Source organism: Meles meles, chromosome 18 (assembly GCF_922984935.1).
Source record: "Meles meles chromosome 18, mMelMel3.1 paternal haplotype, whole genome shotgun sequence".
Classification (NCBI taxonomy): domain Eukaryota; kingdom Metazoa; phylum Chordata; class Mammalia; order Carnivora; family Mustelidae; genus Meles; species Meles meles.
The window spans coordinates 22,418,630-22,444,974 of NC_060083.1; the positions used below are offsets into that span (position 1 = coordinate 22,418,630).

At 55.9% G+C, this 26,345-nt stretch overlaps 2 protein-coding genes across 5 annotated transcripts in view; both read right to left on the reverse strand.

Moving 5' to 3' along the window:
• Positions 1 to 1,320, reverse strand: part of PHF12 (PHD finger protein 12) — a 42,547-nt gene extending 41,227 nt beyond the window's left edge. The window contains 2 exon segments of the mRNA XM_045985780.1: positions 49 to 230; positions 876 to 1,320. Of these exon segments, the coding sequence (XP_045841736.1) occupies positions 49 to 230; positions 876 to 941 (248 nt within the window). The 5' untranslated portion in view covers positions 942 to 1,320.
• A 3,355-nt stretch (positions 1,321 to 4,675) lies between these two features.
• Positions 4,676 to 26,345, reverse strand: part of SEZ6 (seizure related 6 homolog) — a 45,104-nt gene continuing 23,434 nt past the window's right edge. The window contains exons 4-17 of one of the 4 annotated variants that reach the window (XM_045983825.1): positions 17,607 to 17,802; positions 13,400 to 13,585; positions 10,455 to 10,623; positions 10,155 to 10,321; positions 9,372 to 9,566; positions 8,980 to 9,118; positions 8,671 to 8,867; positions 7,873 to 8,067; positions 7,283 to 7,474; positions 6,971 to 7,168; positions 6,423 to 6,461; positions 6,051 to 6,168; positions 5,864 to 5,966; positions 4,676 to 5,684 (exon numbers count right to left, since the gene is read on the reverse strand). In XM_045983825.1, the coding sequence (XP_045839781.1) occupies positions 5,655 to 5,684; positions 5,864 to 5,966; positions 6,051 to 6,168; positions 6,423 to 6,461; positions 6,971 to 7,168; positions 7,283 to 7,474; positions 7,873 to 8,067; positions 8,671 to 8,867; positions 8,980 to 9,118; positions 9,372 to 9,566; positions 10,155 to 10,321; positions 10,455 to 10,623; positions 13,400 to 13,585; positions 17,607 to 17,802 (2,124 nt within the window). In that variant the 3' untranslated portion in view covers positions 4,676 to 5,654. Of the gene's footprint in view, positions 5,701 to 5,863; positions 5,967 to 6,050; positions 6,169 to 6,422; positions 6,462 to 6,970; positions 7,169 to 7,282; positions 7,475 to 7,872; positions 8,068 to 8,670; positions 8,868 to 8,979; positions 9,119 to 9,371; positions 9,567 to 10,154; positions 10,322 to 10,454; positions 10,624 to 13,399; positions 13,586 to 17,606; positions 17,803 to 26,345 lie in introns of all 4 variants that reach the window. The other 3 variants (XM_045983824.1, XM_045983828.1, XM_045983827.1) reach the window with 3 other exon arrangements.

Below are 26,345 nucleotides of genomic sequence, written 5' to 3' on the forward strand. Positions count from 1 at the left end.
GCCGAGAAGGGTCCGCCAAGGAGCTCCAAAGGGGTCCCCAGACCTTACCAGCACTGGAGGTGGAAGGCGGCCGGGCAGTGGTCACAGCACAGGAGATCCCCACCTTCTTTGCAGCTATCGCAGCTGTCGTGGTTGGTGGCCCTGCCGCTTCTCCGGGGCTCTTTTTCAGGTTTCCGACTCCGCTTTTCTGCCTCGTCCGTCTTGGGGGGAGCCAGCAGAGCTTGGATTTGCTGCACACACATACAAACGGCGTGTGTGCACACTCGGAGCTCACGGGCGGTCCGTCGCCCCCCCGGCAAGGCTTCTCCGTCACCCACCCCTCTCCCCCCTTTTGTCCTTCTTCCTCCCATCCAAGCTGCTCCCAGAACCTCTCAGCCCCCGGAACCGGGGGGAGCCCACCCTAACAGCTTTCCTGCAGCACAACGAGAACAGCTTCTTCCAAATGGGGAGGATCAGGGTAGGGGGATGGGGAGAGGGTGCGCGGTTCCCTTCTCGCCACTTCCTTGTATGGACAGTGGGGGACTCCAAAGCCAGGCTCTGAAGAGGCCTGAAACCCGGTACCCGGACGTGCTGGGGGAAGCACAAAGGGGCCGACAAGAAGGGGGTGGGGAGGCCCGCCGGTGCAACGACATGGAGTGGGTTGGTGCCTCGGGAGAGCGAATCCAGGGCGGCGGGTAGGTGAAACTGCTGCAAACGTCCTCGGAGGCTGAGCTCAGCCCCTCGAATTGCAGAGAAGGGAGGGAGAGTCTGGGTGAGGAAGAAGCCCCCCTTCCTCTGGCCCTTTTGCGCTGTGAGCTCAGGACCCGCTTTGTGGGGCGGAGGGCGGAGGTTCCCTCCCGGCGCTGGGGGAAGGGGATGAGGAGGGCCACTCTTACCTCCATCAGCCCCCCCGACGTGTCCAAGTCGTACACGATCGTCTTGGTCTCCATTTTCTCCCACATTCATCCACCTCCCGGGCTGGGCGCTCTCTGCTCCGGCCCCCCCAACCCCAGGGGGAGGGGGGAAGCGGGGGGAGGGGGCGCTCCTGACCCCGGCCCCCCTTCTTTTTTCCCAACACGGGTCCCGACTTCCTCGCCCTGGCTCCCCCCCACCCCCCGGCCCCCAGTCCCCGGGACGGCAGCGTCCTCCCCACGGGCCGTGAGGGGGGAGCGGCCCCTCAGCCTCGGCCCGGCGGCTGGCTGCACGGTGGGTCCCGGCTCCCGGGGTCAGGCCTCGGCGGGGCCTAGTCCCACAGGCTAAAGCCGGCGCTGGCGACCGCTGGTCCGGCCGGGAAGGCTGGCGGGCGCTGCCATCCCGGGGTTGGGGGGATCGGAGGGGGGGTGAGAGGTTAGGTGAGGTTGTGGTACGTGAGGTGACTGCGGGGAGGGTGATGGGGGGTGGTCCCCGGGCTCCGCCTCTCGCCGCCGCCGCCGTCTGCGTCCCGGCTGCCGCGCACTTGGCGCAAACTTACCGCGAGCGCCCGCAAAGCCACCCGCGCAGGCGCCCCGGGATCGCCGCTCGCCGCGCGCAACCGCAGTGACAGCCGGCGGCCGGGCTCCCGCGCAGCCGCAGTGAGGGGGTACCCCCCAGCGCGCAGCCGCGCTGGCATTCGTCTGGAGGGCCGAAGCCCCGCCTTTCTGCCTTGCGCCAGCGTACTAAGATAAGAGGGCGGGACCTGAGGTCTCGCGCAGGCGCATTGAAGAGTTTCTAAGGGTCATAGCGCAGCCGCAGGAACATGGGGGCTCTTCATCCATTGGTGTTTGTGTATAGACCAAGACTACTCTGTTCCTGCGCAGGCGTGTTGAGAATGCTCCCCTCCCGCCCCACAACACAGCCGCCTTCCGCGCAAGCGTATTGTCATCTGCAGGCCCTAACAAGAATGCTTCTACTTTCGCCATTTTGGTAATGGGATATAGGCTACCATGTCCTTGGAGTCCTCAGGCAAGAACAAGAAGGAGCAAGGTGTGGTGTTGGCTGGAGCCGGTAGGCTGTCGGTGACGGCAGTACTCCTAGGGATATTGTAGTGGATCGTTTGGTTCCCAGCATCAGGTGTGGCAGAACTAGGCGCCATATTGGTAAAGAGAAAAGAAAAGCCACCGCGACGGAAAACTATTTTTTTGGTGTCGGGTTGGATGGCTGCTGTACACACTACCCTCCCGCTCCTGACAGTTAATTTTAGCCTCAGCATCTCTGCCTTGCGTAATGAAGACACCATGGAGAGTTTTGCAGGCCCATTACTACTATCCTCTCTAGATCACTGTCCCCGAGAACTGCTCCAGAGGAAGCCCACAGCGAAGAGTTAGTAACGCTGACAACGCCCAACTACCTGCCTATAGCGGACTTCAACTCCCAGTTTGCAATGCGCAAGACGTCCAAAGGCCGAACGGGAGCGCATTGCACCCTGGGAGCAAGAATCGCGAGGGATGTGGTGGGTTGTGGGAGCCGTAGTTCCGTGTGCATGCTATGTATGCACTGTATGGTGGGATGGACTCGGGGACGAGAGATTTGCCTGCCAGGAAGGGATGCTTTTGAGAGCTTCTGTGCTGTATGCTGGGATTTGTAGTCTGAAAACCTCACCTCGAATTCTGGCTTCCTGTGCGGCACGCGCCCCTGCCCTTTTTATCGCTTTCATAGATGGCCAGTTATCTTGCCTGACTGTAGGCGAAGAAGCGGAGAAAGGGATAACATCACTGTGCTTGCCACTAGGCGTTTATTTGGCATTGTTGCCAGGTAGTTGTGTCCTGCTCACCTGTGATCGTTAGGGTGTACTTAATATTTGCAGACGAATAAAACCGGAAAGGGGTTACATACCATCTTTGATAATCTCATTTCCAGATGCATAGAGAGGAGCGGTGAATTGCCTAGTTCTCTTAGTGAATTTATGGCAGACCTATGAATGGAACAGATTTGATTCCCAGGCCAGGACACTTTCCACTACACCAGGTTAACTGTCTGTGAGGAGTTGTTGCTGCTCCTTCTTTTGGGATAGTAAGGAGGATGAGTTAGATAAGGTGGGGATGTCAGCGTGTGGTCTTAGGTTTCAGTTTTTCTGACTTTTCTGATGATCCTCTTGGTGCTTAGGAAGAATGATAAGGTCATGAGCCTATCTGTCGTGTGTGTGTGTGTGTGTGTGTGAGAGAGAGAGAGATTGGCTGCTTTCTGCCCTCTACCAGCCTCAGCACACAAGAAATTCTTGTGGTTCTAGATCAGAGAGGTGGACTTCAGAGAGAGTAGGGCTGAGCTAGTTATATGAAAGTGGCCAGACCTCTTCTAGTCTGAGGTTTTGTTTCATGCCACGGGCCCTCAGAAGTTGGGAGCACATGTGCCCTCTCTCCCTGGCTTCTTACTGCTCAGGACCCAGCTGTGCTGCTGTGTCAGCCTGAAAGCATTATGGGGCAGATAAATAGTCCGTTGGCCTATGCCCAATGAGGAGGGCTTTGCTTTGATCAACATCATCATTTGCAGTGGAGAATAGGAACAGCTGTTGGGCTAACGAGGGAAATAATACTTGGCTCTGTTGACAAGTGCCAGGGGAACTAATCACTTTACACTCCTTCCTCTTAGAACTTGGAGGAGGAGGTCAGCCCAGTGGTTGGAAGTTGGTGCCACCTTGGAGAGCTCCAGTCTTGGTTATTCAAGGGGGTTTGAGGAGAGCTAGCAGGTGGGATACAGATGTCTTCTGAAGTGACCTCTTGTGGCTAGTGTAGGGACTACACTCTGCATGGACGAGTTTCTCAGGCCTGCAAGTTGGCCTGTGGTAGAGCCAGAAGGTGGCCAGCCGTGAGTGACTGGGACCTCTCTGCTGGAAAACTGTGAAAGTAGAAGGTGCTGGTGGCTGTCATTATGTCCTTCAGGGATTTTGTTTTCTGGCCTCTGAGTATCCATAACTCCAATGCCCGTCTCTTGCTATTACTCTGGAGAGCAGCCATGCAGAGTGCACCTCTAAGCACAGATGTGCATGCTGAGGACCAAAACTGAGCTAACATTTTCAACTCAGGAGGTGCCTGGGAGACATAGGGAAGGGGCATTGGGGCTGCAAGTGACCAAACATGGCAAGCTTAAGCAGGTCCTTTCCAGCCAACTTCTTTCTGGAGCCCATGGAGAGGGCTTTTGCTAAAATAGGAGCCAGGTCCTAAGCTGCATTGCCCCTCCTCCTGATAGTCTGGATATTCCCAGAGGCCAGGACAAACTAGAGCTTCAAGTTTAGGGGATCGGTCTCTGATTTTTATTCCAATTTCCTAACCCTGGCTAACTGGGGACGAAGGGGAACGAGAGAGGCGTTAGGCTTCCTGGGCCTTGTCAACAATACGGTGGCATTGAGGAGGGGTTTGGGAGTGTGTTGGCCTGTAGTACTGGACCTAGCAAAGAGAAAGAAAGGAAGCATTGGGGTAGATGAGCAGTTGGGTTCCTGGGCTTCCACACCCCTGTGGGCAAGCCACTGGGGTCTCTTACTTCACCTGCCATCTGTTGCACTGACCTTGTTGGGACAGTGGTCCCTGAAGTATCTGCATGTAACTTGTTTTGGATGAAATGTGGGAGTGATCAGTTGGTGGGTCCAGCATGCCTTCTGGTCTTGAAGTCCACATCGCACTTATTTCCCACCTCCCTTCCCTCCAAGAAAGCACCATCTACCTGGCCATTACTTTTTTTTTCTTCCAAAACACTGTTTTAATAAGGAAACAACAGAAATAGAAGATTGTTCTCTGGCTGGAGCCCAGACCCCGTATAATACATTACATGTACAAAGTGGCCTGTAGCCAACTCCTGGGTCTCTCTCTGGGTCTCTAACCCCCTGTTCCATGCCAAATTCCTGGGCCCTTGGACCTCAGCTCCTCTCCAGAATATGCCTGCCCACTCCCCTTATCCTAAAACCCCATGGCCAGGAAGGGAGACTGGTGAGTGGCTGGGGTCGGGGGAGGGACTCGTGGGAAAGAAAATGTTTGTAAAGCCAGATCAACATCAGGGGAAGGTCTCCCTCTCACTGGCATGTAGGGCTGCCCAGGCAGCAGTGGGGTGTCCTGCTTTGGTGTGGAGCATGAGTGCCTAGGGAAGCCCAACCTGAGCTTGGGGTGGGGTCCCTAAACCCCTTCGGGTCCCTTAGAATTATTGCCTCCAGGAAGCAGAACTGTCCATTCCTAGGGCCTTAGAGAAGGACTAGAGACCTCCCCGAGGGGCTGATGTCAGCGTGCCAGGACTCCCCAGAGGTCACTGTTGACAGCAGCTTTGGCCACTGGTGATGGCCCCGTGAGGAGCACCCTGGAGCAGTTTCCACCACCATCAAGTTCACCTTGCTGCAGGGTGCCACATGCCAGGCTGGATGGTGGTCAACCTGGAGAGAGGTGCTCTTCCTCTGCTTGTGAATTCCAGGCTAGAGGTCCAGGCCATGAAGAAGGGTCAGGAGAATGCTGGTTCTTGATGTGTGTACTCCAGCTCTGCTCTGCCCAGAGGAAGATGCCGCCTGACTTGAACCCAAGCAAGGGCCCTGGGTGGGCAGTGGTACCAAGAAAATAGGCCCTGGTGGGCATTGCAGATGGGGAAGGGCACAGCTTCTTGAGGGACTGGTGAAATCTCTTCCCAGATGGTATGTACAGGAAGTGTAGGGACAGCAGGAAGCTGGAAACTCTGCTGCTAGGCTGTGATGCTGGGCTGAGCTGGCCTCTCCAAGCTGCCCCCACCTAGATGGAGACTTCATATTCTTTCGTCTCCTGCAAAGTAAAGAGACTGCTGGGAGTTGGAAACTTGTTTAAGGTTTGCCAGCCCATAATCCACTTCCCAAGGAAAAGGGGAAGAGTGAGAGGGCTTGGAGGGACCCTCAGGGGTACCCACCCAAGAGAGCATAGAATTAGGGCCTGGATAGGGTGCAAAGAATGGCATGGGTACTTACTCCAATCTCGTAAGTTGGATTGTCAAATGCTGACTCCACAGTAATGCGGTCATAGGGACGGGGTCGTGTCCGGGGCAGCCGCAGGGGGCTTTTCCCTTGGAGCCTGTGGGACGGAGATACCTGTGAGTCAAAAATGCTGGGCAGAAGTGAGTTGGGTATGTAGGGCAGGAAGGGAAACCAGACTCACCTAGAGAAGTAGAGGTACACACCTCCCACCAAGAGCGCCATCACCACCAGGGGCAAGAAAATGGCAGCTGCAATGTGGGCAGCATCCAGGGAACTGGAGGGAGCAGGTGCCTTGGCAACTGAAAACACAGTGGTTGGGATTGGGGCAGAAGTTCCTGTGACCCAGAGCCCATATCTGTCCTCACCTCTGGCCAGGAGAATCCAGGGACCAGCTCCCTGTAGCTAGCTGGGGGCAGGGAAGGGAAATTTTGCTTTGCTGGTCCCAGACCTCTCTCTTTCTCTGCCCTCCCTTCTGGGGGAACCCATGGCCTGGGAGCTGTGAGAGCCAGGGGCAGAGAGACTATTTCCCTGACCCTCAAGGGGGGGGGCTCACCATCCAGGCTGCGGCCGCTGTAGAACCCATCCAGAGAGGCTGGAACAAGAGGGGAGGGCCAAGGGCAGAGGTAAGACCAATGGGCCAAACCACTAAGGTAGGGAGTAGACTGATCATGGCAAGGATTTGTCCAAGGAGAGTCCACACTAGCATTTGTCTTGTTGTCACCAGGTCAGAAGGATCTGGCAGACACTGGAGAGACTAAGGGTAACATGAAGGGGGGTGTGGACAGGTCGTTTAACACTTGGCATCTTTGCTAAATTCTCTGCTAGAGCAGCCCTGTGGGACAGGCAGGAGTTTTGGCTTTTTTTTTTTTTTTAAGATTTTTCAAATTTATTTGAGAGAGAGAGCATGAGCAGGAAGAGCAGAGGGAAAGGGAGAGGGAATCGTAAGCAGACCTCACACTGAGCTCGGAGCCCGATGCAGGGCCTCATCCCACAGCCCGAAGATCACAACCCATGTGAAAACCAAGAGTCAGACACTCAACTGACCGTGCCACCCAGGCGCCCCGGGGTAGACAGGAGTTCTGAGAGTAGCAGAACACTCACCAGCCCTACAGATGGGTGGGGGGTCACTCCAATGGGAAGGGTGCCCGGGCACACACTTGATGCTGGCCTGGCCCTTCAACACGTAGCCAGGGGCACATGAGAAGTGGACAGTAGCCCCTGCTGGGTGAAGCCGCTTCTCAGGACTGTGGGCACCATTCTCAGGGGCGCTGAGGCCGTGGCATGGCTTGAGCTGTTCCACTGCAAAGCAGGCAGAGCCCAGTGAGGGTGCCAGGTCCCGAGCCCCCAGAGGTGGTATCTTTTGATCTTTTGTTTCCTACAAAAGGATTCCCCTCTTCCCCATTCGACACTTACGGAGACACTTGGGGGCCCGGTCGCTCCACTTGGGGCTGCTGGCCTGACGGTCGTGGCACGTGAGGATGGGACTACCAGTCAGTACAAAACCCTGGTCACAGATATACTGCACAGTGGCTCCCACAGGAAATTTGGGGCTAGATACGAGGCGTCGGCTGTGCTCCACATCCCCAGGGTCATGGCAGGAAGTCACTGTAGGGAGAGGGTCATGGGGGAAAGTAGCCCAGGTAGAACTCAGCAAAGGCCAGTCCACCCTGGCTTTGCTCCAGGCCAGCCCATTATCTTCTTGTCACATGGCGCTGCTGCCTATTTCTCTGTCCCTGCCATTTGGCTGGGGTGCCTCCCTCCTTTGTCCCCTTCCTACCCACTAGAGTCAACAAACGCTGGCTATCTACCAGGAAGGAAATATTTGAAAGGCTTGGCAGATAACCCTTTGAAAAGGTCCCATTTCACAGGGTAGGCAACAGAGGCTACAAGAGGTGGAGGAAATTCAAGGGCACTAGCTGGTAACAGCCGAAGTCAGGTTCAGGATCAAAGAGGGAGGCTAGCATCTTGCACTGAGGAGGGAACCGTGGGGAACAGGTACTCACCTCTCTGACAGGAGGGCAGGTCCTCACTCCAGGTTAGGTCCCACTGGCACATAAGGACACTAGATCCTACCACCTGGTAGCCAGGGTAGCACTGGTAAGTGACGACCGTGCCATGTACCAGCTCAGGCTGAGACGGGCTCTTCCAGCCATTGGGGATCTCTGGCAGCTCTGGACATGTGTCATTGCGGGGCACCTCTGGGGGACACAGAGGCAGCAAGATGTAGGCCCTCAGCCAGCACTGAAATAGCTGTGATCACTTTCCTAACTGTGAGGACACCCCACTTCCTGCCGGTTTGGCCTGGGCCTCGCCTGGCCTGGACAGGCACAGCAACCCATTCCTTCCTGCTCAGGGGCCCCTCCCGGCCTGTTCCCGACATCATTCGGTTTCTGAGCTTCCTGGGTTATCATTTTGGCTTTGGCTTTACTTTAAAAAGCACATTGGCCAGTTCCCCGGTCCTGAGATGGGGGCTGGGGAGGGTGGGGGAATTGTCACTTCTGTTCAAGATGGTCAGAAGGTAGAAACAAACCCCTTTCCGTAGTTTGTCATATTTGTGACGAAGGTCTTCCTGCTGTCTACCCAAATCTCTGCAGCGGAAGGCTCCCTATCACAGGGCCCCGAGGGACGATGGAGAATTAGACTAGCTTCCTTCAGGGGCTGGGATGCCTGGAGCTTTTCCCAGCTTTCTCTTGTCAGATAAGAGAACCAAGACTCATTGCCTCGGTCTCTCCAACTTGCAGTTTAGGATCCATATTCGGGCCTCCCCTCTCCCCTGACTCCCCCAGGGACAACAAGCTCACCAAAGAAGTGGATGACAAAGCCCTGCTGGTAGCCCAGCACCGAGGCCCCGGGGTCTGACTGGAACTGTATGGTGACATCGGCCATGGAGGTAAAGAGCTTGAAGTGGCCACGGGGCCCCGAGTACTGGCCCAGGACCCGGGCTGTCAGGTCGTCCCCATCATAGAAGGTAAGCACGTCGCCAGGGCCTATGCGCAGCCTGTGGAGGAGGGCTGTCAGGGAGGGTCGGCCTGGGGACTCCAGGTTGGGCTGGGGCCACAGATGGCCCCAGAGCCCAGGAGCTGGCTCAGCCTCGCCCAGCAGGCACTCACACTCGGACGTCCAGCAGGACGCGCTTGTCCTCCTCCACGTGCACGCCCCAGATGCAGTCCTGCCCGCGGCTGTAAGGCTCCGGCCAGTTGGGGGAGAGCACCACACCAGCTGAGTCTGTGATCTCCCCACTGCACACAGCTGGAAGGCAGGGGATGTGGAGGTGTGTCCCCTCTGCATTCCACCCCCCCACCCTCTGTGCTATGTTCTCTGGCTGCCACCTGCCCACAAGAGTGCTGACCCATGGCCAGGAGCCCCCACCTCCTTCTTGCATGGCGCGAGCTTGAATCTCACAAGTCACAGGGCCCCTATGGCCCCAAGCTCTGCCATTGGGTCTGGTCCCCCACCTTGCTTCCTGCCCCTAGGGCAGGCCCATCCACAGGTACCTACTGACCTCGGCAGGCTGGCTCTGTCTCGTTCCACTGCGGGTCGTGGGGGTCAATGCACTCAATGATGATGGAGCCCTGCTCCAGGGTGTAGCCAGGGTCACAGCTGAACTCCACAGTGGTGCCCACAGGGTAGGAGGGGGCGCTGCTGCTGAAGTTGCCGTATTTGACAAAGGGTTCATAGCAGTGGCCCTGCTGGAAGGCTGCAAACCACGGGCAGGCCCAGCTTAACCTCAGCCGGGCCAAATGGGAGTTGAGGGGAGCAGGTGTCCTTCTGCCTCCCACCCCAAGGTCTTTATCTTCCCGACCACAGTCCTAGGCTTGCAGCAAAGGAAGGATGCCCAGAGCACCATACCCTATCATGTGCAGGAGACAGGCTTGATCACCGTTGTATTCCTAGCACCTAGTTTTGTGCTCCATACACACAAGGCGCTCAATAAATGGTTTTTAAATTAATTAATGCATGCATGCATGCAGGAGCGGTTCTAGAATATCTCTTGCAACAATTTTCCTTCTCTACAGGTTAGGGCCTTTTTCGCTCTTCAAACTATAAAGGATTCATTCTCTTGGACTAAAGGGCCTGGGTCCAGGTGAGGGTCTCTTGCAAGAATGGGGTGGGAATCCCCAAGGACGGGGTGGGGGCACCTAAGTGCTAGGTGAGCAGGGGCTGAGTTAGAAGGAATGATGATGGAATGGAGGCAGAGGGGAGGGTGTGAGAGGAGAGGACCTAGGAGCCCTAGGAGAGGCCTAGGCTCCAGCCCTTCAGCCCTGCGGGCTCCCCGCAGGCTCACCCTCATAGCGCAGGGCCATGCCGGCAGCTGCCCCGCTGCTGTCAGTGCTGAGCTCCACGAAGAAGTGCCGGCCAGAACTGAGCAGTCCCTCGATGGGTAGGTACTCTACCTCGTAGGAGTCATACACTGGAGGGGCCTCCACGTTGTCTCCATTGCGGATGATGAGTCTGGGTCAGGAAAGCAGGAGGGGCACGGCTGGTCCCACTGTCCCGGCTCGGGGGTGGCCCGGACTTGTGTTCTGTCCCCGCAACAGGAATGCTGGCCGGCCTGGTGTTCCCAACCCCCCATGGCTCCCCTCACCTGTCGTCATCCTCCGCCAGGGAAACCTTCTCAAAGTGTAAGTGCAGCCGCTGGCCTTCTGGGGCCTCAAGCAGCCAGTGGCAGGTGAGATTGTTGCTGTAGTTGCCCGGGAAGCCCGGGGAGACAATACGGCCAGTAGTGGCATTGCGGGTCACTCCACCGCAGGCGGCTGTGAGACAGGGCCAGGACTGTGGGCCGGATTCTGGATGGCCTACCAGGCCTGCCAGCCCACCCCGGCTCTTGTGCCCTCTACACCTTCGTGGTCCTGGAGGTCCATCCTTGGCCTCCATGACCCTGCAGCCCCAGACAGCCCGGCTTCCAGAATCCTAGCCTTCCACACCTCTGGGATTATTCATGTGCAGCTCCATTGACAGTGGTAGATCTAGCCATGTGGCTCTGGGGAAATCACTTTCCCTCTCTGCTGACTCCTCTGGGACGCCTTCCCTGACTTCCTCCAGGCAGCCCCTTAAAAGTCCTCACACTGGGGCTCCAACCTTCTTGGGTATATCTGCCTCTTCTATCTCATGCCACTTTCCTGAAACTAATTATTGCTTGGATATGTCCCTTCATTAGGACCCCCTCGGGCAGGGGCAAGGTCTTTTCAGGCCAGGAAGTGTTGGTATTCAGTGTCTGTTGAATAAAATGAGTGAGTGCGGGTAAAAAAGAGGGCAGGACCCGCTCTGGCCTGACAAACATCTGGTATCCCTATCATCTACCTCCAGATCTTATGCCCTCAGTGGACACTGCTGGCCAGGACCTGGCCTTACCTACTTTCTGAGATAGCCTCACTATCACCATTGTTTCTGGGCTGACCCCTCTGGCCTGAGACTGTCCTTTTTCAAGGGGAAGCTGAGTAGCCCACACAGCCCCATCACCAAAGACTTCTGGGTTACGTGGCCACAAGTAATTGAGTGGGGCCAGAGAAGGGGTTTCAAAGGCAAGAGGAGTCCAGGAAGCACTTTCCTCTCCTGGGCACTCAGCTCTGGACCCTGCCTGCTCTGAGACCAGGCTGTCCCAGCCAAGACACAACACCCTTGTCTCTAGATATTTAAGATGGCAGAATATTTTAACTTAATAAAGTTCTTGGAGAGGGGCTCATGGTGAGTTTCTTCTCCACTTCTCTGCAGAGAGGGCAAGACACATCTTTCTACCTGGGCTCAGAACAGAACTGCTCCACAAATGTGATCATGCCCACCTCCACTTGAATTTGTCTGTGGTTCCCTGTTACCCCTGGGTCATCCAAGCTCAAGGTGGCCTTTAAGCCCTTTACGAAGCTGGCCTTCTCCTGACTTGTCTTCAGCCCCATCCCGCGTGCACTCTTCAGGCACACCTTGTCATGTCGTCACTCTAGCATGCTTTGCGCTTTCCACACCTTTGCATATTCTGTCCCAAGAATCCACTCCACTTCCCTGAGCTAACATTCTTATTGTCCTTCCATGCTCTCTCCCTGGGAAGCTTTCTTTGCCTTCTTCTTCATTTTGGAGCAGCTCTCCCTCCCTTGGATCCCGACCAGGCCCTGAATTCACCCCATCACAGTACAGTTTGCACAGAATCTGCTGCATGCTGGTTTCCCCACTGGCCAGAGAGCTCCCGGAGAGCAGAGACCACATCTGGCTTATTCACCTCTGCTTGTTCCTGGCACCCAGGAAGAGTTTATAAAATGACATAAAGGGGGCGCCTGGGTGGCTCAGTGGGTTAAAGCCTCTGCCTTCAGCTCTGGTCATGATCCCAGGGTCCTGGGATCGAGCCCCGCATCGGGCTCTCTGCTCAGTGGGGAGCCTGCTTCCCCCTCTCTCTCTCTGCCTGCCTCTCTGCCTACTTGTGATCTCTGTCTGTCAAATAAATAAATAAAATCTTAAAAAAAAATAAAATGACATAAGGTTCAAGAACCTGAGCTATTAAAAAAAAAGAAAAGAGAAAAGATGTCCAAGCTGCCTTTTACACTGCTGATTAAACGCTCCATCTTCCTTCTGCCAAGAAGCCCCTCTCCCTTGGCAACAACCTCAGAGTTCTTCATTGTCCAGGCCCAGAACCCGGGAGAAAGTCTCCTTTCACTTGTCCTGCTTTGCTCGACAGTGTCTCTGGGACCTCTTCCCTCCTCTCTATTCCAAAGTCACTGTCAAGTTCAGAGCCTCTTGCCTGCCTGGCCTCCTGGCCTCTGGATACCACCAAGCTGGCTCTCCTGCGGAATTGTTCTGAGCTCCTCCCTGGCTGTTTTCTGAGTCCCCAAACATTGCCTCACCTTGTTGCCTCTGTGCTAAGTGCCTGTACTCTTGTCTTTTCACACAATTAATATGTGCCATTTGTGTAATATGTGTCCATTAAAATGTCAAACCTTCAGGGGTACCTGGGGGGCTTAGTTGGTTAAGTGCCTGCCTTCAGGTCAGGTCATGATCCCGGGGTCCTGAGATTGAGCCCCATATCAGGATCCCTGCTCAGTGGGAAGCCTGCTTCTCCCACTCCCTCTGCCTGCCGCTCCCCTGCCTGTGCTTGCTCTTGCGCTCTCTCTTTTTCTGTCAAACAAATAAATAAATCTTTAAAAAAAAGGTCAAGATTTCAATGTCAATTCCTCCAAGATGCCTCCCAAATACCCATCTAAGAACCATTGCTTCCTTCCTGCCCACATCACTTTACGACTCTTCACTGGTGTTTTTTACTGCCTGCTTTGGAAATCGGTGATCCATGTGCTTCCTTCTTCCTCCATTTCCCAGAATTGTGGGCCCTTTGAGGGCATGGTCTCCATTTAATTCAGCTCTGTATACCCGTAGTGCCTGGATATAGGAAGTGCTCAACACAGGGTTTGGATAAATGCTATGGAGGCATGTGACCATTTTCTGGCTTCCTTACAGAGAGCAAATGAAGGTTCCAGATAGCAATGTAGAGCAGGGATAAGCAACACCCCTCTTACTCCTCTGTTTAGCCCTGAGTCCCTTGGAGCCACTTACCAATGCAGACAGGCTCCTGGAAATCCCAGAAGGGCTGGGTGGCATTGAGACAGGTGAGAAGTCTGGCACCCTTCAGCTGGTAGCCAGTGGCACAGCGGAAGCGGGCGCTACCTCCTGGGTGGAGGCTGGTGACGGTCACAGCTCCATAAACAGGGCGCCGGGGAAAGTGGCAGCTCAGGAGGTAGGCTGTGAGAGAAATTGGGTGACATTGTGTGTTTGTGTGTGTGTGCGTGCCGGGGGGCTGAGTCATAGCCAGGGCAAAAGGGGTCTGCCACAGCCTGCCTGGAGGTGTCACTCGGGACCGGAAGAAGCATCGGGAATTCCAGGAAAGACTCTGCTCCCCACCCCAGAAGGGGCCAGAGATATTTCCAGCATCCTGGGCTGGTGAATGGAGCACGCGCAGAGCTGGAAGTTAGGAGGCTTGGGTCCTGGTCCAAGCTTCCTGATGCTTTTGGCCAGTTTTTCAGCCTTTCTGTGTCCCAGTTTCCCCTTTGTTAAATGAGGTTCAAAATGCCAGGCTACCTACAGGGTTATTAAGAGAATAAAGGGGATAGGATTTTATTCAGCTTTGGTGTCCCTGGAATCCAGCTGAGAGCACATCTTTAAGAAAGGTTTATTGAATGACTTATAGATGGGAAAACACTTGAAACAGTAAGTCTATCCTCATGTAAAGTATTGATGCTATTTTTCCTGTAGGGGACGGATATGAATTACAGCTAGAACGACTGAAGTCAGACAGTAAAAGCTTTCCCAGTGTTCACTGGCAAGGACTGTGGACTTCTTTTAAAAACAGGATGGGGCAAGGGTGGGGAGGTAGGGCCCGCCTTCCTTGAAAGTTGGGGGAAGGACAAATTGCCTGGGAAAGCTTGGTAACTTTTGGAATTGTCATACCAAGTATGACCGAATGGTGGCAGCAAATCCTACAAGACAACCTGGCAAGTCCCAGCTCGGTGCCAAGCCAGGGCGATAGCTAAAAATGAGGGTTAGGGCTTGCGTCCCAGAGGGGGAAAGAAGGCTAGAGGAGGTCAAGGAGAGAGGCTGAGTGAAGGCTTGGGCTACAGAGTCTGAAAACCCGTGGGGGTAGTAAGAGGGATAGGGATTGTCTAGACTGAGGATCTTGCGGTGGCGGGGCCCACCCTCACTGATGGCACTAGGTGGATGGAAAGAGAGGTCCAGGCAGGTCTAGAGGTCCTTGGCTAGCCTGCGTGCGATTTGTGTGAAGAGACAAGGGGGCCGCCTCTGGGCAGAACAGGATCCAGAAATAAGTTCCATGATTTTTACCCATCCTGGCTCTATAGTCACTGCGCTTATGAAAAGGGAGAGGATGATTCTTCCTCTCTCATAGCCAATGAGTGGTTTTTTGTGATTGACAGGGACGAAAGGGTAACGTTTAGGGAGTGGGTTCTGGGGTCTGACTGCCTGGGTTTAAAGAACACAAGCTCCCTTACTTGCTGTGCCACCTTGGGCAAGTTACCTAACTTCTCTGTGCCTCCGTTTCCCTGTTTATCCCCCCCCCCCCATTTCCAGTACTGCATCCAGTGTTGTTACATGAGAGGTTAACTGAGAGGACATATGCATAATTCCTGGCACAGAACAAATACCAAATGTCCCGGCCTGCTGTTATTGTTCGGAATCTCAATGAACAAAAGCACCTCACATCTGCAGGCACCTTCCAGCTTCTTAAATGCCTTCACACTTCTACAGAATGCTTGGGAGGAAGGAAGGCAAAGTATGGATTATTAACACATTTCCCAATAAGGAAAACTGAAGTTCAGAGAGACTGGGGGACTTGCCCTGATCACATAGCCAGTAAGTGGTGGAGAGGACATTTGAAGCTCCCGGCTCTAGAGCTTTCCATCTCCCCTCTCCCACCTGCTTCCCCTGGTGAGGTAAAAACCAGGACTCAGGAGTCAGAGGAACCCATGAGTGATAGACAAGATTGCCCTGGGTGTTTGGTGAGGGTGACCCCTCACAGTGACCTGAGGAGAGACCCCTGGCCAGGACGGGATGGGGAAAAGAGTGTGGGGCACCCCCAACCAGAGTGCAGGGAGGGGGGTGACACCCAGACAGGTCTAGGTCGAGTCAGATGTCCTTATATTTCCCTGTGGGTTCTTATCGCAACTCTGGAAAGAGCGGTCCCCCATTTCACAGATTAGGAAACTGGGCTGGGAAGAGGTGAGAGCAGGAGGTTGGGGGCGGAAGAGGAAGCCCCCAGACTCCATAGTGGCCACTTCCCAGGAGGAGCTTCCTCCTGTTGCCATGACTACCGTTCCCAGGGAGCCTGGATGACGGCAATCTGTTGAGCTATTTTCTCCCCGGCGTCTGTTTCTGGGGCCAAGTCCAGTGCCAGGAATGCTCAGGAGGGAGGAGGGGATGCCTGGCAGGGCCCTCTGCTTCCTCACCCTGCCTGGGGCTGTAGGAGGGGAGTCGGAGCCTGGTTCTACAGATGAAGCCCTTGTGGGGGCCCTTCCTTGTGATCTCCAACGTTATCTTGGATAGCTCTGGCAGTGCTGTGGGTACTAGTCCCCTCGCCCCCTCTTCTGGCACCCTCTTTCTCCAGCCCAGGGAGACACGCGTGTGAGCACATGCTCCTCCTGTTCCCATCTCTGGGATCAGGGCTAATTACAGCCTATAATTAGGGGAATTACGCTCATTAAGGAAAGAGCTGATCATTGACAAAAACTGGGCCGAGGAGGGAGGGCTTCTGGGAGCTGAGCAGAAGGCAGGACTGGGCCAGCTCTCCCAGCCCCTCTTTGGGGTCTGTACCCCTTGCCAGGCCTCCAGCTCACTGCCTTTCAGCCACCTTTGTCTGGCCCAGCAGAGAGAAGGTCCAGGGTTTCATGCAAAGGAATTTGCGGCAAGAGAGAAGGTTACCGTGCCGTGAAATTATGCCCGCTGCTGGGGAGGATTGATGAGCCATTAGGGAGGCTGGCCGGGCCGCCTAGATGCTCACCCTTGTCTCAGCTAGCCCCCTGCCTCTGCCAAGCCCTGCTGACCAGCCCTGATGCCAGCACCAGACTGCTCTCCCAGTTTGGGTGGAGAGGCTAGCAAGGGGCGAGTGCTTCTTAGGTGGGTTCTAAGCATTTCCCTCTCCAGCGCCCAGTCCTCCTCCCCCTCGGGGCTGTGGACCCAGCAGGGCTGCAGAATCAGTCCCTGACAACGGCAGGGCAATGCCATAATTGCTCACACCAATTATTTCCCCATTAGCACTCCCCAGTCTGAACTGGTTACCCTGTCAAGAAGACTTTGCCTGGGGGAAGGGGCGTCAGGAGAAATGCTGATGGGAGAGGGGCAGAGGCAAGCCCCTTTTCCTCCCCCTCCCATCCTGCCAGTTCTTTAACACTTGTTTCTGGTTCCTTCATGGAATACGCTAAGTTCACGGAACGGGCTAAGTGCTAAGCATTTCCCATGAACCCTTTTGTTTAATCCTCCTTGTGACTTTATGGAATGGGTGTATTGGTCACATGGTACAGCAGAGGAAAGGGAAGGTTAGAGAGGTCAAATGACCTGTCCAAGGTCGACAGCCAATGGGAAGAGGATTTAGACACAGATCTGCCCATCTCCTGAGTCTGTGATTTTTCCCATTATATCTGGCCACTCCCTTATTTCCAGAGGTTTTCTGAGCTGACTGGGGCATGAGCCAGGTCTAGGGTGGATGAGGTGGTTCAGGAAAGCCACGTTGGTTGATAAGGACCTCTAGAAAGTCACTATCAAGCCCCTTTGACCTTGACCCCCTTGCATTTGGGAGATAGGCCTTCTATTGTTATTGCCTATTTCAGTGTCTGCCTCCTCTAGAGATTCTGAACTCCTTAAGGTCAAGGAATGCCTCAAGGCCCTCAAAGATCCTTGATATTGTCATTGTCCAGCACAGCCTGGCAAAGAGCAAAGAGCGGATACCTAGGGAGAGTTTACTGAATGAATAAGTGAGTGAATGAGTAAGTGGAAATGGGCCCCCTGGGACTACTAGGTTCTATGTCAGGCCCCCTTAACCAGATCTCTACAAGGCAGTAGGTAGCAGAGGGAAGGTTCTGGAAGTGTCAGGTGTGCAATAATCACCTTTAGTTGTACAGAGCGTCACGGGGCACCTGCGCCTGTCCCGCTGACTCCCCCCACCCATACCTATTATGGCACCAGAGAGGACACCAGAGAGGATCCCCAGGAGGACACCCAGTCTGGGCTGGTTCTTCCCCCAGCTGCCCAGGCCTACCTTGGTAGTGGAAATGGAAGGTGCCAGGCCCAGTAGGTGGTGGAAGGCTCTGGAACCTCAGTGCTGCTTGGTGGGTGGGGCTACGGATGACTTGGCCCCTCAATAGGAAAGACTGGTTGGCCAGGGGCAGCGGGTCAGGCCCCCCCAGGCCCTCCACAGTCACCGTCTCCCCCTCTCGGAGGCTGATGTTCTGGACCTGTCATGGAATAGACAGTGCAAAGCGGAGCAGTCAGGCTTCTTCCTGCTGACGGAGCCCTGCTGCCCACAGACTCCCAGGGGCCCCACACACGGCCAAGCCTCAGCGCCGCTTGGAGCCTCCAGGCCCTGAGCTGGGCATTTGAGCACAGGAGGGGCTCATTTCACCTTCCCGGTAACCCTGGGAGAGGGGATCTGAAGTTCATATCCAAGGTCACACAGGGATGATTAGCAGAACTGGAATTTGTAAGCTTGTCTGTCTCCAAAACTTTTCAATGACACCAGGACACTAGCTGCTTCCTGTCCCTTCACTTCTCAGGGCTCAGTTTTCTCATCTGTAAAGTGGGGACGGAGTAGGTGTGTTGAACTGGAGGGTGTCCAAGGGCCTGACCAGCCCTGTGAGGTCTTTTAAGCATCAGACCCATGTGCCCACTTTCCCTGGATGCCTCCTGTTGGATGTCTCACAGGCACCCCACCCCCAGCCTGCCTCACACTGAACTACCCTGTTCCTTCTCCCCTCCACCTACCCTCGCCCTGTCCCCCTCCACCAGCAGCTTCCCTCTCCATCCATCCCATGCCCAAGTTGGAAACTGACATCTTGCCTCCTCCCTTATTCCCCACAGCCAATCAGTCATTCCCTCCGATCTATTGGACCCAGATCTTTTTATTACTCTTCATCCCTCCTGCCAATCCCAGCTCCTGGCTACTATGGTTCACTTGGAGCCCGCAGCAGCCTTCTGGCCGGCCTCCCTGCCTCCAGGGCTTCACCACTCCTCCCTCCTCATCAGTACTTTCGGGACTGCAGCCCGCGAATAGCCCCAACCTGTGGCCAGCCATCGGAACAGAGTGCTTCCTTGATGAAATCTTGGCGCTCCACAAAGCCCCCACTACCTGGCCCTCAAGGCCCTGCCCAGCTTGGCTTTGGCTGACCTAACTGCTCAGCCAGCCTCCCTAGCACACACTGCAGCCTCTCCGCCCCTCCAATCCACTGGGTATTTGCATATGCAGGGAACACCCTCTCCTCCTGCCCTCCAGGTGAAGCTGGTCATTCTATCCCATCTCAGGACCCCCATCCTCTGCCTACCAAGCCTGGCCAATCAGTTCTTTTGCCTCAAGCCCTCCCCACTTGTCCTCTCTGCACTTCTCCATTAAAGCCCAGGGCAGCATTTGGGGTCACAACGCCCTCTTCAGTGGCCAGTTGCAATAAGATGCAGTTGCCATCAAGATGGGGACAGTGAATGTGTGGATCCCTGGAAGTACATTCTTCGCCCGATTCCTGCGGGCTGAGAAGTGCGAGGGTGGACGCTGAGCCCAGGCAGATCGGAGGAGACAGCCAAGTTCTGGACCCCTGAGACTCTGGGTGCCGACAATGCCGACAGCCGAGGTGCCCTGGGGACTTCTCTGCCTGCCTGGGAGAAAAGACCCTGTGGGTCTTTGGGGCCCCAAAGACGGCTTATGGCAGGGCAGCAGTGTTGGCTCTCCACAAGGAGCTTCCCTTCCAGGGGACATTCTGGGGGAGGCCGCCTGACCATCTGCCGGGGACATTCCTCGGGGAATTCCTGCCGCCCGGCAGAGGCTGGATGAGGTCCCTTCAAACTTGGAGATTCTATGATTCTAGAGTTGGGCAAACAAGACTCACACACGTGGAATCTGTAATTATTGAGAGACGCTAGGCAGCATATAATTCTGCCTTAAGTGGCGCTGAACGCATGCGGCAGGGATCCTCTGTGGGGGGGGAGGGGTTGCAGGCTCAGGGAGAGGGTTGAGCAGGTGGATCTCAGAGGGCCTTAGGGGGGCTGGACCCGGGGAGTGGGGTGGGGAGGAGGGGGAAGGAGGGAGGACATCCCTGCAGGGAAATCACTAAAGAAGCAAAAGCAGAGAAGCAGAGATGAAGTTAGCCTTGTGCCTCGTTGCCATAAACATCCTTTGACCTAGAGCTTCCAGCTCTCGACCCTGCCACTCCGCCACCAGTAGTGAAAACACGGCAAAAACAATTAGTATTCATGGAGCACCTGTCAGGTGCCAAGCCTTGTTCTGTTCACAGGCATGATTTCCTTGCCCCCATACTTCTATAAGGCGTGTGGTGAAATCCCCATAAGTCAACAGAGGCTCAGAGAGGCTAAGGAACTCGGGAAAGGTCACCAAGGTGTTGAGTAGCAGAATCTTGCCCTGCTGGAGGCAAAGGCAACCCCTTCCCTCCCAAACTCCCGCTGCTGTCACCTGCAGACAGACATCCACATGTCCAGATGTTTATTCCTAGGCCCCAGGCCCATCAGCTTTAGCGCTGGGGCTTGGGCCAGACTGAGCTTTTTCCAAGATGTTGAGATTTATGTTTCCATCAACTATCCTTCCACACAACAACCCCCCCCCCCCGCCCCCATCACCCAGAACCCTGTAAGGCTAGGAAAACTGGGAGCTGAGGCTTACGGCCCCCTCCAGCCAGCCTGGCTTCCAGCCCAGCCATGGTGAGGGCTGCCTCAAGACCATGGGATGGAATAGACTTGGGCTACCCCGGGGCTCACTTCCGGAAGGCACCCTGCTCTCAGCTAGAGGCTGTCGGAGCGGCTCTGCTCCCCTCGCTTCCGAGCACCCACTTCCAGGCCTGCCGCAGTGGCTGCAATGTAATTTGTCACTTTTTCGAGGGCCAGGCCTGACAGGGGCCAGACAGGGCTGAGTGTTGGACAAGGAGGGTGATGGAGTCTTGATGCAATTTGCAGGCATCGGAAGAGCTTGGGAGACAGATTGAAATGTCAGCTCTGCTCACAAGGGCTTTCTTCCCACACCCCCTAGCCTGTGACAAGGGGTGAGGAGGAGGGAGCTAGGGGCTGGGTAGGGGGAAGGAGCAGAGGGAGGTGAGGACAATTCCGACAGGACCTAGGGCTGTCTTGCACTGCCTGGCTTCGTGAGGTCAGTACAAGGAACGACTTGGGGGTGGGGGAGGGGACACCACTCCTTCCGAAACAGGAGGCGGGGAGGATTTAGGTTGCCCTCTGCTGGCCCCCCAGATCATCAGGCTTAACTGGCCTGTCTGTCCCCATTGAAGCCACCAGTCAGGTTTCCAGAACATGCCCTAATGGTGTGACTCATCGGTGGGACAGTGCCACAATTCCCCCCAAGTGAAAACCCTGCACAGGCCAAGGACAAGCTCAAGGGTGACTCTGGTGTGTGAGCCCCTCCCCCAGGAGACGGCCACAGGCCCTGCTCCCCTACGCTCCTCTGGTCACCGGCACCCACGCGTGTACTGTGACGCAAGCCCGGTTGCACACATGCAGCTCCCTCAAACACCTGGCAGGGCACACGAGCGCCCTCGTTCCCATGTGCTCCCCCACCTACGGGCCCCTCCTCACATGTGCTCCCTCATTCGCACGCTCCACAAAATCCACGTGCTCCCCCACACCCACGTGCTCCCCCACTCCCCACAGCAGGAGAGGCACAACTTTTCCCACGAGACCCTTTGTCGTTTCAAAGCTTTCGCACCCTTTATCCTTTCCTGTATCACAAAATCCCAAGGAGGGAGTCCGAGCAGATTGTATTTACTTCTGCTCTATAGACAAGGGCACCTCGCAATCAGAAAAGTGGAGAGTTCCTCTGTGTCGTACTGTACACCCAAAGCAAAGCCAGGATTCTGGACTGGGACCCCCGATTCCTGGCCTAGGGCTTTGTCTTCATGCATAGCCTCCTAGGCCCTTTCCCCAGACTGGAAGAATTCCAGGTGGGTGTCTTACAGGAGCAGGCAGGGAGGAGCTGAGGAAAGGGATGGGGGTAGAGCCCCCTGTGGTCCCCCCATGCACCCCTGTTCGGCTTAGCCATGCCTGGGCCAATCTCCTAGGCCAGGGGAAGAACAGGGGTTCTTGAGTCCTGAAATCAGCTTTCAGCTCCACCACTGACTAGTTGAAAGGTCCTTGGGGGAAGTTACATCACCTTTCTGAACCCCAGTTTTCGTGTGTGGAATGGGATGGTTGTACCTACTTGATAGGGTTGTAAGGATTAAGTGAGATCCCACCTGTAAGGGGCTGAGTGCTGCCGAGGGGACCTCTTCCCCTTTTTGGGGGGGATCTGGGCTCTACCTTGGTGAGACTAATGCTTTTGCCGTGGTGGTAGCTGGCTGTCGACCCACCACAGCCCCCGCTCTTCTAGGGCTCTGCCTCGGGGGCACTGTCCCTGGGAGCCACCCTCTCTCTGGACCAGGTTCTATAGCTGCTAGGAAAAGGAAGCAGGAGCAAGAGCTTGAGAGACCACGGTCTGGTCTGGCCTAGGAGGGAGCTTCCTGAATCCGGGAGAGGGGACATGCTCAGAAGGACTGGCTGGGAGCGCCTTTCAGCATCATCTGATTCATCTCCTTTTACAGAGAAGGGAACAGTTCCAGGGAAGGCTGGGGGCTTTGCTGGTCACCAAGGGACGGGCTGCAGAGGCAGGGCTGGAACCCCAGTCCCACATGGCAGCCTCTGTGCCTGTCCACAAACCCTTATGCGACAGAGTCTGCTTTAGGGATGGGGAGAGGGGTCTAAATGCATGGGGCCACACCTGCCTGCACCTCCATAATTCCTCTCAGACGAGCCTTCCAGAAGCCAGAAAAGAGGAGGTTGCCCAGAAATCTCACCCCATGGACCTGCCACCCTATTGGTGTCCCTATCAGGCCTGGTCCTGGAGTTCTGGCTATCGAAGTGGCAGCTGGCCTGGCGTGGGAGAGCTATGTTCCAATGGGGCCACCTGGGGCACAAGGGTGGGGATAACGGGCAGCTGTGCCCAGGCTCCAGATGGTACAGAGAGCAGCCAAGCCAAGATGGAGACTGGCAGTGAGAAGGCTCTTGAAATGCCAAGTGCAATGAGAGGCACATGCCAGGCCCATTTGAAAGGCCTGGAGCCCTCAGGGGAGACCGGCTGCCTGGAGAAGGGATGGCACCCACATGGGCCCAGGGGCTGGTGTCCAGCCATCCTGAAGGGGCTTCTCTAGACCTCTCAAGAGAGCCTAGCCCAGTGCCTGACCCCAGCTGAAACAGGTAAACCTCCTCTGTGTACGGAGGACCTAAGGTAGCCTCCTCCCTCTGGGCAGCTCAGACCCTCGGCCATAGTGCACAGATCAGTGCAGCGGCCTGAAGGGACGTGGGGGTGGGGGATAAAGCGGGTTATGAGGGGCTGGAGTCCAAGACATGGAGAGCAGAAGAGTTTGGAATTCTGGAAGCCCTCGGCTTGTTCCTCATGAAAAGAGGCCCCAGACTTTAGCCAGGGCTATGGTCACATGGCAGGGGCCCAGCATGGTGTCAGGGATGTGAGCTGTGGGTCCTTCACATGCTTTTCTCCTCCCATGGTTTCTCCCACCCACCCCTGCCTGGATTCCATCCCTTCCACCTGCCCTGAACCATCCCTGTGAACTCGAGGAGGGGCAGGCCAGGGCTCATCCACAGTGGAGGGAAGCCACAAGTCTTTCCCCAAGTCTGAAGAGGGCATGGGCACCTTCTCAGCCTTCCAGCTGCCTTACCCATTCCATCCCCCACTGCCCAGGGAGACCAGCATTGTTTTCAGGCCTAGCCTCTGGCAGGAGGGCGATCTGGAAGCATCTAGGTTCACCTCTTGCTCGCATGCAATAAAAGTCACCTGTCCCATGCAGTCCTGGGAACCATCACTAGCCAGACCACCTCAGCCTTGGCTTCCTGGTCCTGGTGTGTCAGCTGACCTCTCCTCTGTCAGGTCCCAGAGTGGCTATCACGGCCTCCGGAAGGCCTTCTCTGACCCTCCAGGCTGAAAAGTGTGCCCTATCCCTGCATTCCCGCCATGCCCCTGCTTCCCACTCCATCCCAACGGTGCTGAGCCTTCTTCAGTCAGCGCTTCCGATTTCCATCTCCCCCAGGAACTGTGTCCAGCGCCCCCGCACACAGCCTGCCATGTGGTAATTTCTCCATTTATATTTGTAGAGCAAAGTCATTCATCAGACAAAAAAATGTGAGTTAATGGTTCACTGAGTGACCTTAGGGAGTTGCCTTTCCTCGCTGGCCTCAGTTTCCCCAACTCTCCGTTGGTACCGGTCTGCAGTATCAGTAATTAATTCTTCTGGTCCCCAGGCAACCTGGGTAGTGTGGCTGGGAGGCCCAGGAGGAGCAGAGGTTCTAGATCTGGCCCCCGAAGGAGATGAACCATAACCCTTGCTTCAGCACTGGCTGATGCTGTCCCTTCTCCCCCGACCCCACCCCCCGGGCCTTCCTGCCATGGTCTCAGACTCTTAATTCTGGCCATCAGGGCCAAGTGGATCCCTCAAGGACTCTGCCCCACGGTGGTGGGGTGGAGGGCGGTGCCAGCGTCTGGCTGCCACATTTCCAGACCGCCATCCTGGGCTGTGACAGGTCTTCATCTCAGGGTTGCCTGGTAACAGCTTTTGCATTCTGATGGAAAAAAAAAATGTGGCAGCCCCAGACGACAACAGACACAGGGCTTATGGTGGGGGGCAAGCAGGGCGGGGCGCATGCCCGGGGCCAGGACTGGAGCCCACAGAACCAGCATCTTGCCCCATTGTGGAGAGGACCTGGACCAGGCCCAGCCTGGCGCAGGGGGCTTCAGTGGGAACGGCAGACTTGGGGGGCAGGTGATGCCAGCGGAGGCTGGCAGGAGAGCCCCTAGCCTGGCATCTGCCCCTTCCCACCCCCTTCCCCACACCTGCAGCTGGCGCCTTCCACCCGGTGAGCCACAGTGGTGCCACCTCTCATTAGGTGATGATTTTACATTAATTACCTTAATTAAGCGGCACTGAGTGCTAATGGCTTGGGGGGGGGTGGCGGAGGCTCCTAATTACCCTCCCTGTCAGCCCAGAGTGAGGGGCCCAGGGCTTGGCAGAGCAGGAGCAAACAGTCACAGAGAGAAGGGGAGGGGCCTGCTGGTAGGGGGAGAGGGTTCCCCTTCCTCTGGGCCTGACTCAGAGACCTGGCCTTGAAATCCCCAGGACAGGTGTAGCTGGCTCCAGGCCCAGATCCAGGGGTTTAGGGATGGGTGGGGAGCATAGGGATGAGTAGGGAGCAGGCTGAGAGCTAGGAGCGGCCAGCACTGCCCTATTTCCCAGACTCCTCCTCTGCCCCCTTCCCTCTGCTCTCAGTCACCTGCCTGATACTCGCAGCTGGGCCAAATGCCCGCCTCTACCTCCATTCTCTCTCCAGACTCAGGCTGCCGTTACCTTTTTCCTTCCTTTCTCCAACCATCTGTGCATTCATTCAGCCAGTCCACGGAGACCCCATTGTGGGCCCCCATTCAGGGTACCCCTCAAGGAGCCCACAGTCTGGCTGGGGATGTGGCCAGCTATTAACAGATTCATAGGATGAGGCATCAGGAGAGAAGTCACCGAGAAAGTGACACCGAGAGTGAGTCCCGGAAAGGGATAGGAGGATGACACTTCTGGGCAGAGGGACCAGTACTTATCATTGGGGTTTGTGGGGAAAGCGACCTCGGCCCATCCAACTAGCTGGTCAGTGCAAAGGGTCAGGGAGACAATGAAGGAGGGAGTGGTTGGACATGGGCTGGAGGGACTGGCCTTCATTCAGAGGCCTCTGGGGAGGTGTGGAGGGGAGGACTGTCTTCATACGGGAAAATGACCGCAGTGGAGGGGTGCCTGGGTGGCTCAGTCTGTAGAACATGCGATTTTTGATCGCGTGGTCATGAGTTCAAGTCCCCCATTGGGCGGAAGAGCTTACTTAAATAATTTTAAAAAAAGATAATTGAAAAAAGTGACTACAATGGAGGGGGAGGACAGTGGGGACACACAAGAGTGGGGTGACCAGTGAGGCAGCCACTGCTTCTCCTGGGGGAGGGATGGCGGAGGCTGGACCACATGGTGGTGGTGGGATGGACGGAAGAAGCCCGCAGATCTGAGTGTTGGGGTGTGTCATGATAGAATGGAGACACCAGCTGATGGGACTCAGGGAAGAGGAAGAAAGAAGGGCCAAGTTGGCCTCCAGGCGCCATCCACATTGAATGGTGGCGGCCCTGCTCCATGTTTCCGAAGGGTTGGGGTGTCCATCTCTGAGGTCAGGAGCGGTGTGTGGCAAGCAGGTTTGGGGGAGCAAAAGGGAAGAGTTAGCTTTGAGGCCCGTGGAGGTGAAAGAGCCTATGGGACATCCACGAGGACCTGCAGGCTCAGGGCTGAGGAGCAAGAGAGAGTCTTAATCCCAAGGGAGGGATGAGGTGGTCCAGGGAGGCAGGGAGAAGGAAGCTGGGGCTGTGGGTCTGACTTGCCCACCAGATGGTTCTCTCTGATAGTGTGCCATGTCTATCTTCCCCAGCTCTGCACCCCAGGAGCCAGCACTGGGCCTGGCCCAGAGGATCTGCTCAGGGAATATTTGCTGAAGGAATGAGTGAGTGCGTAAGTCAGTCAATGAGGCTCCCTGGCTCTTTCAGGCCCAACCACGAAGCCCTGCATTCATGCTCCCCAACCACATAAATTCAGACCCTCACACACTCCTCTGCTCATCCAAGAGTTGAGCCCCTCCTTAAACTCTCCTGAGCTCCTCATCAAGCCCTTGGGAACAGTAACTCTTCCCTCCCTAAAGCACAGGACAGAAGCTG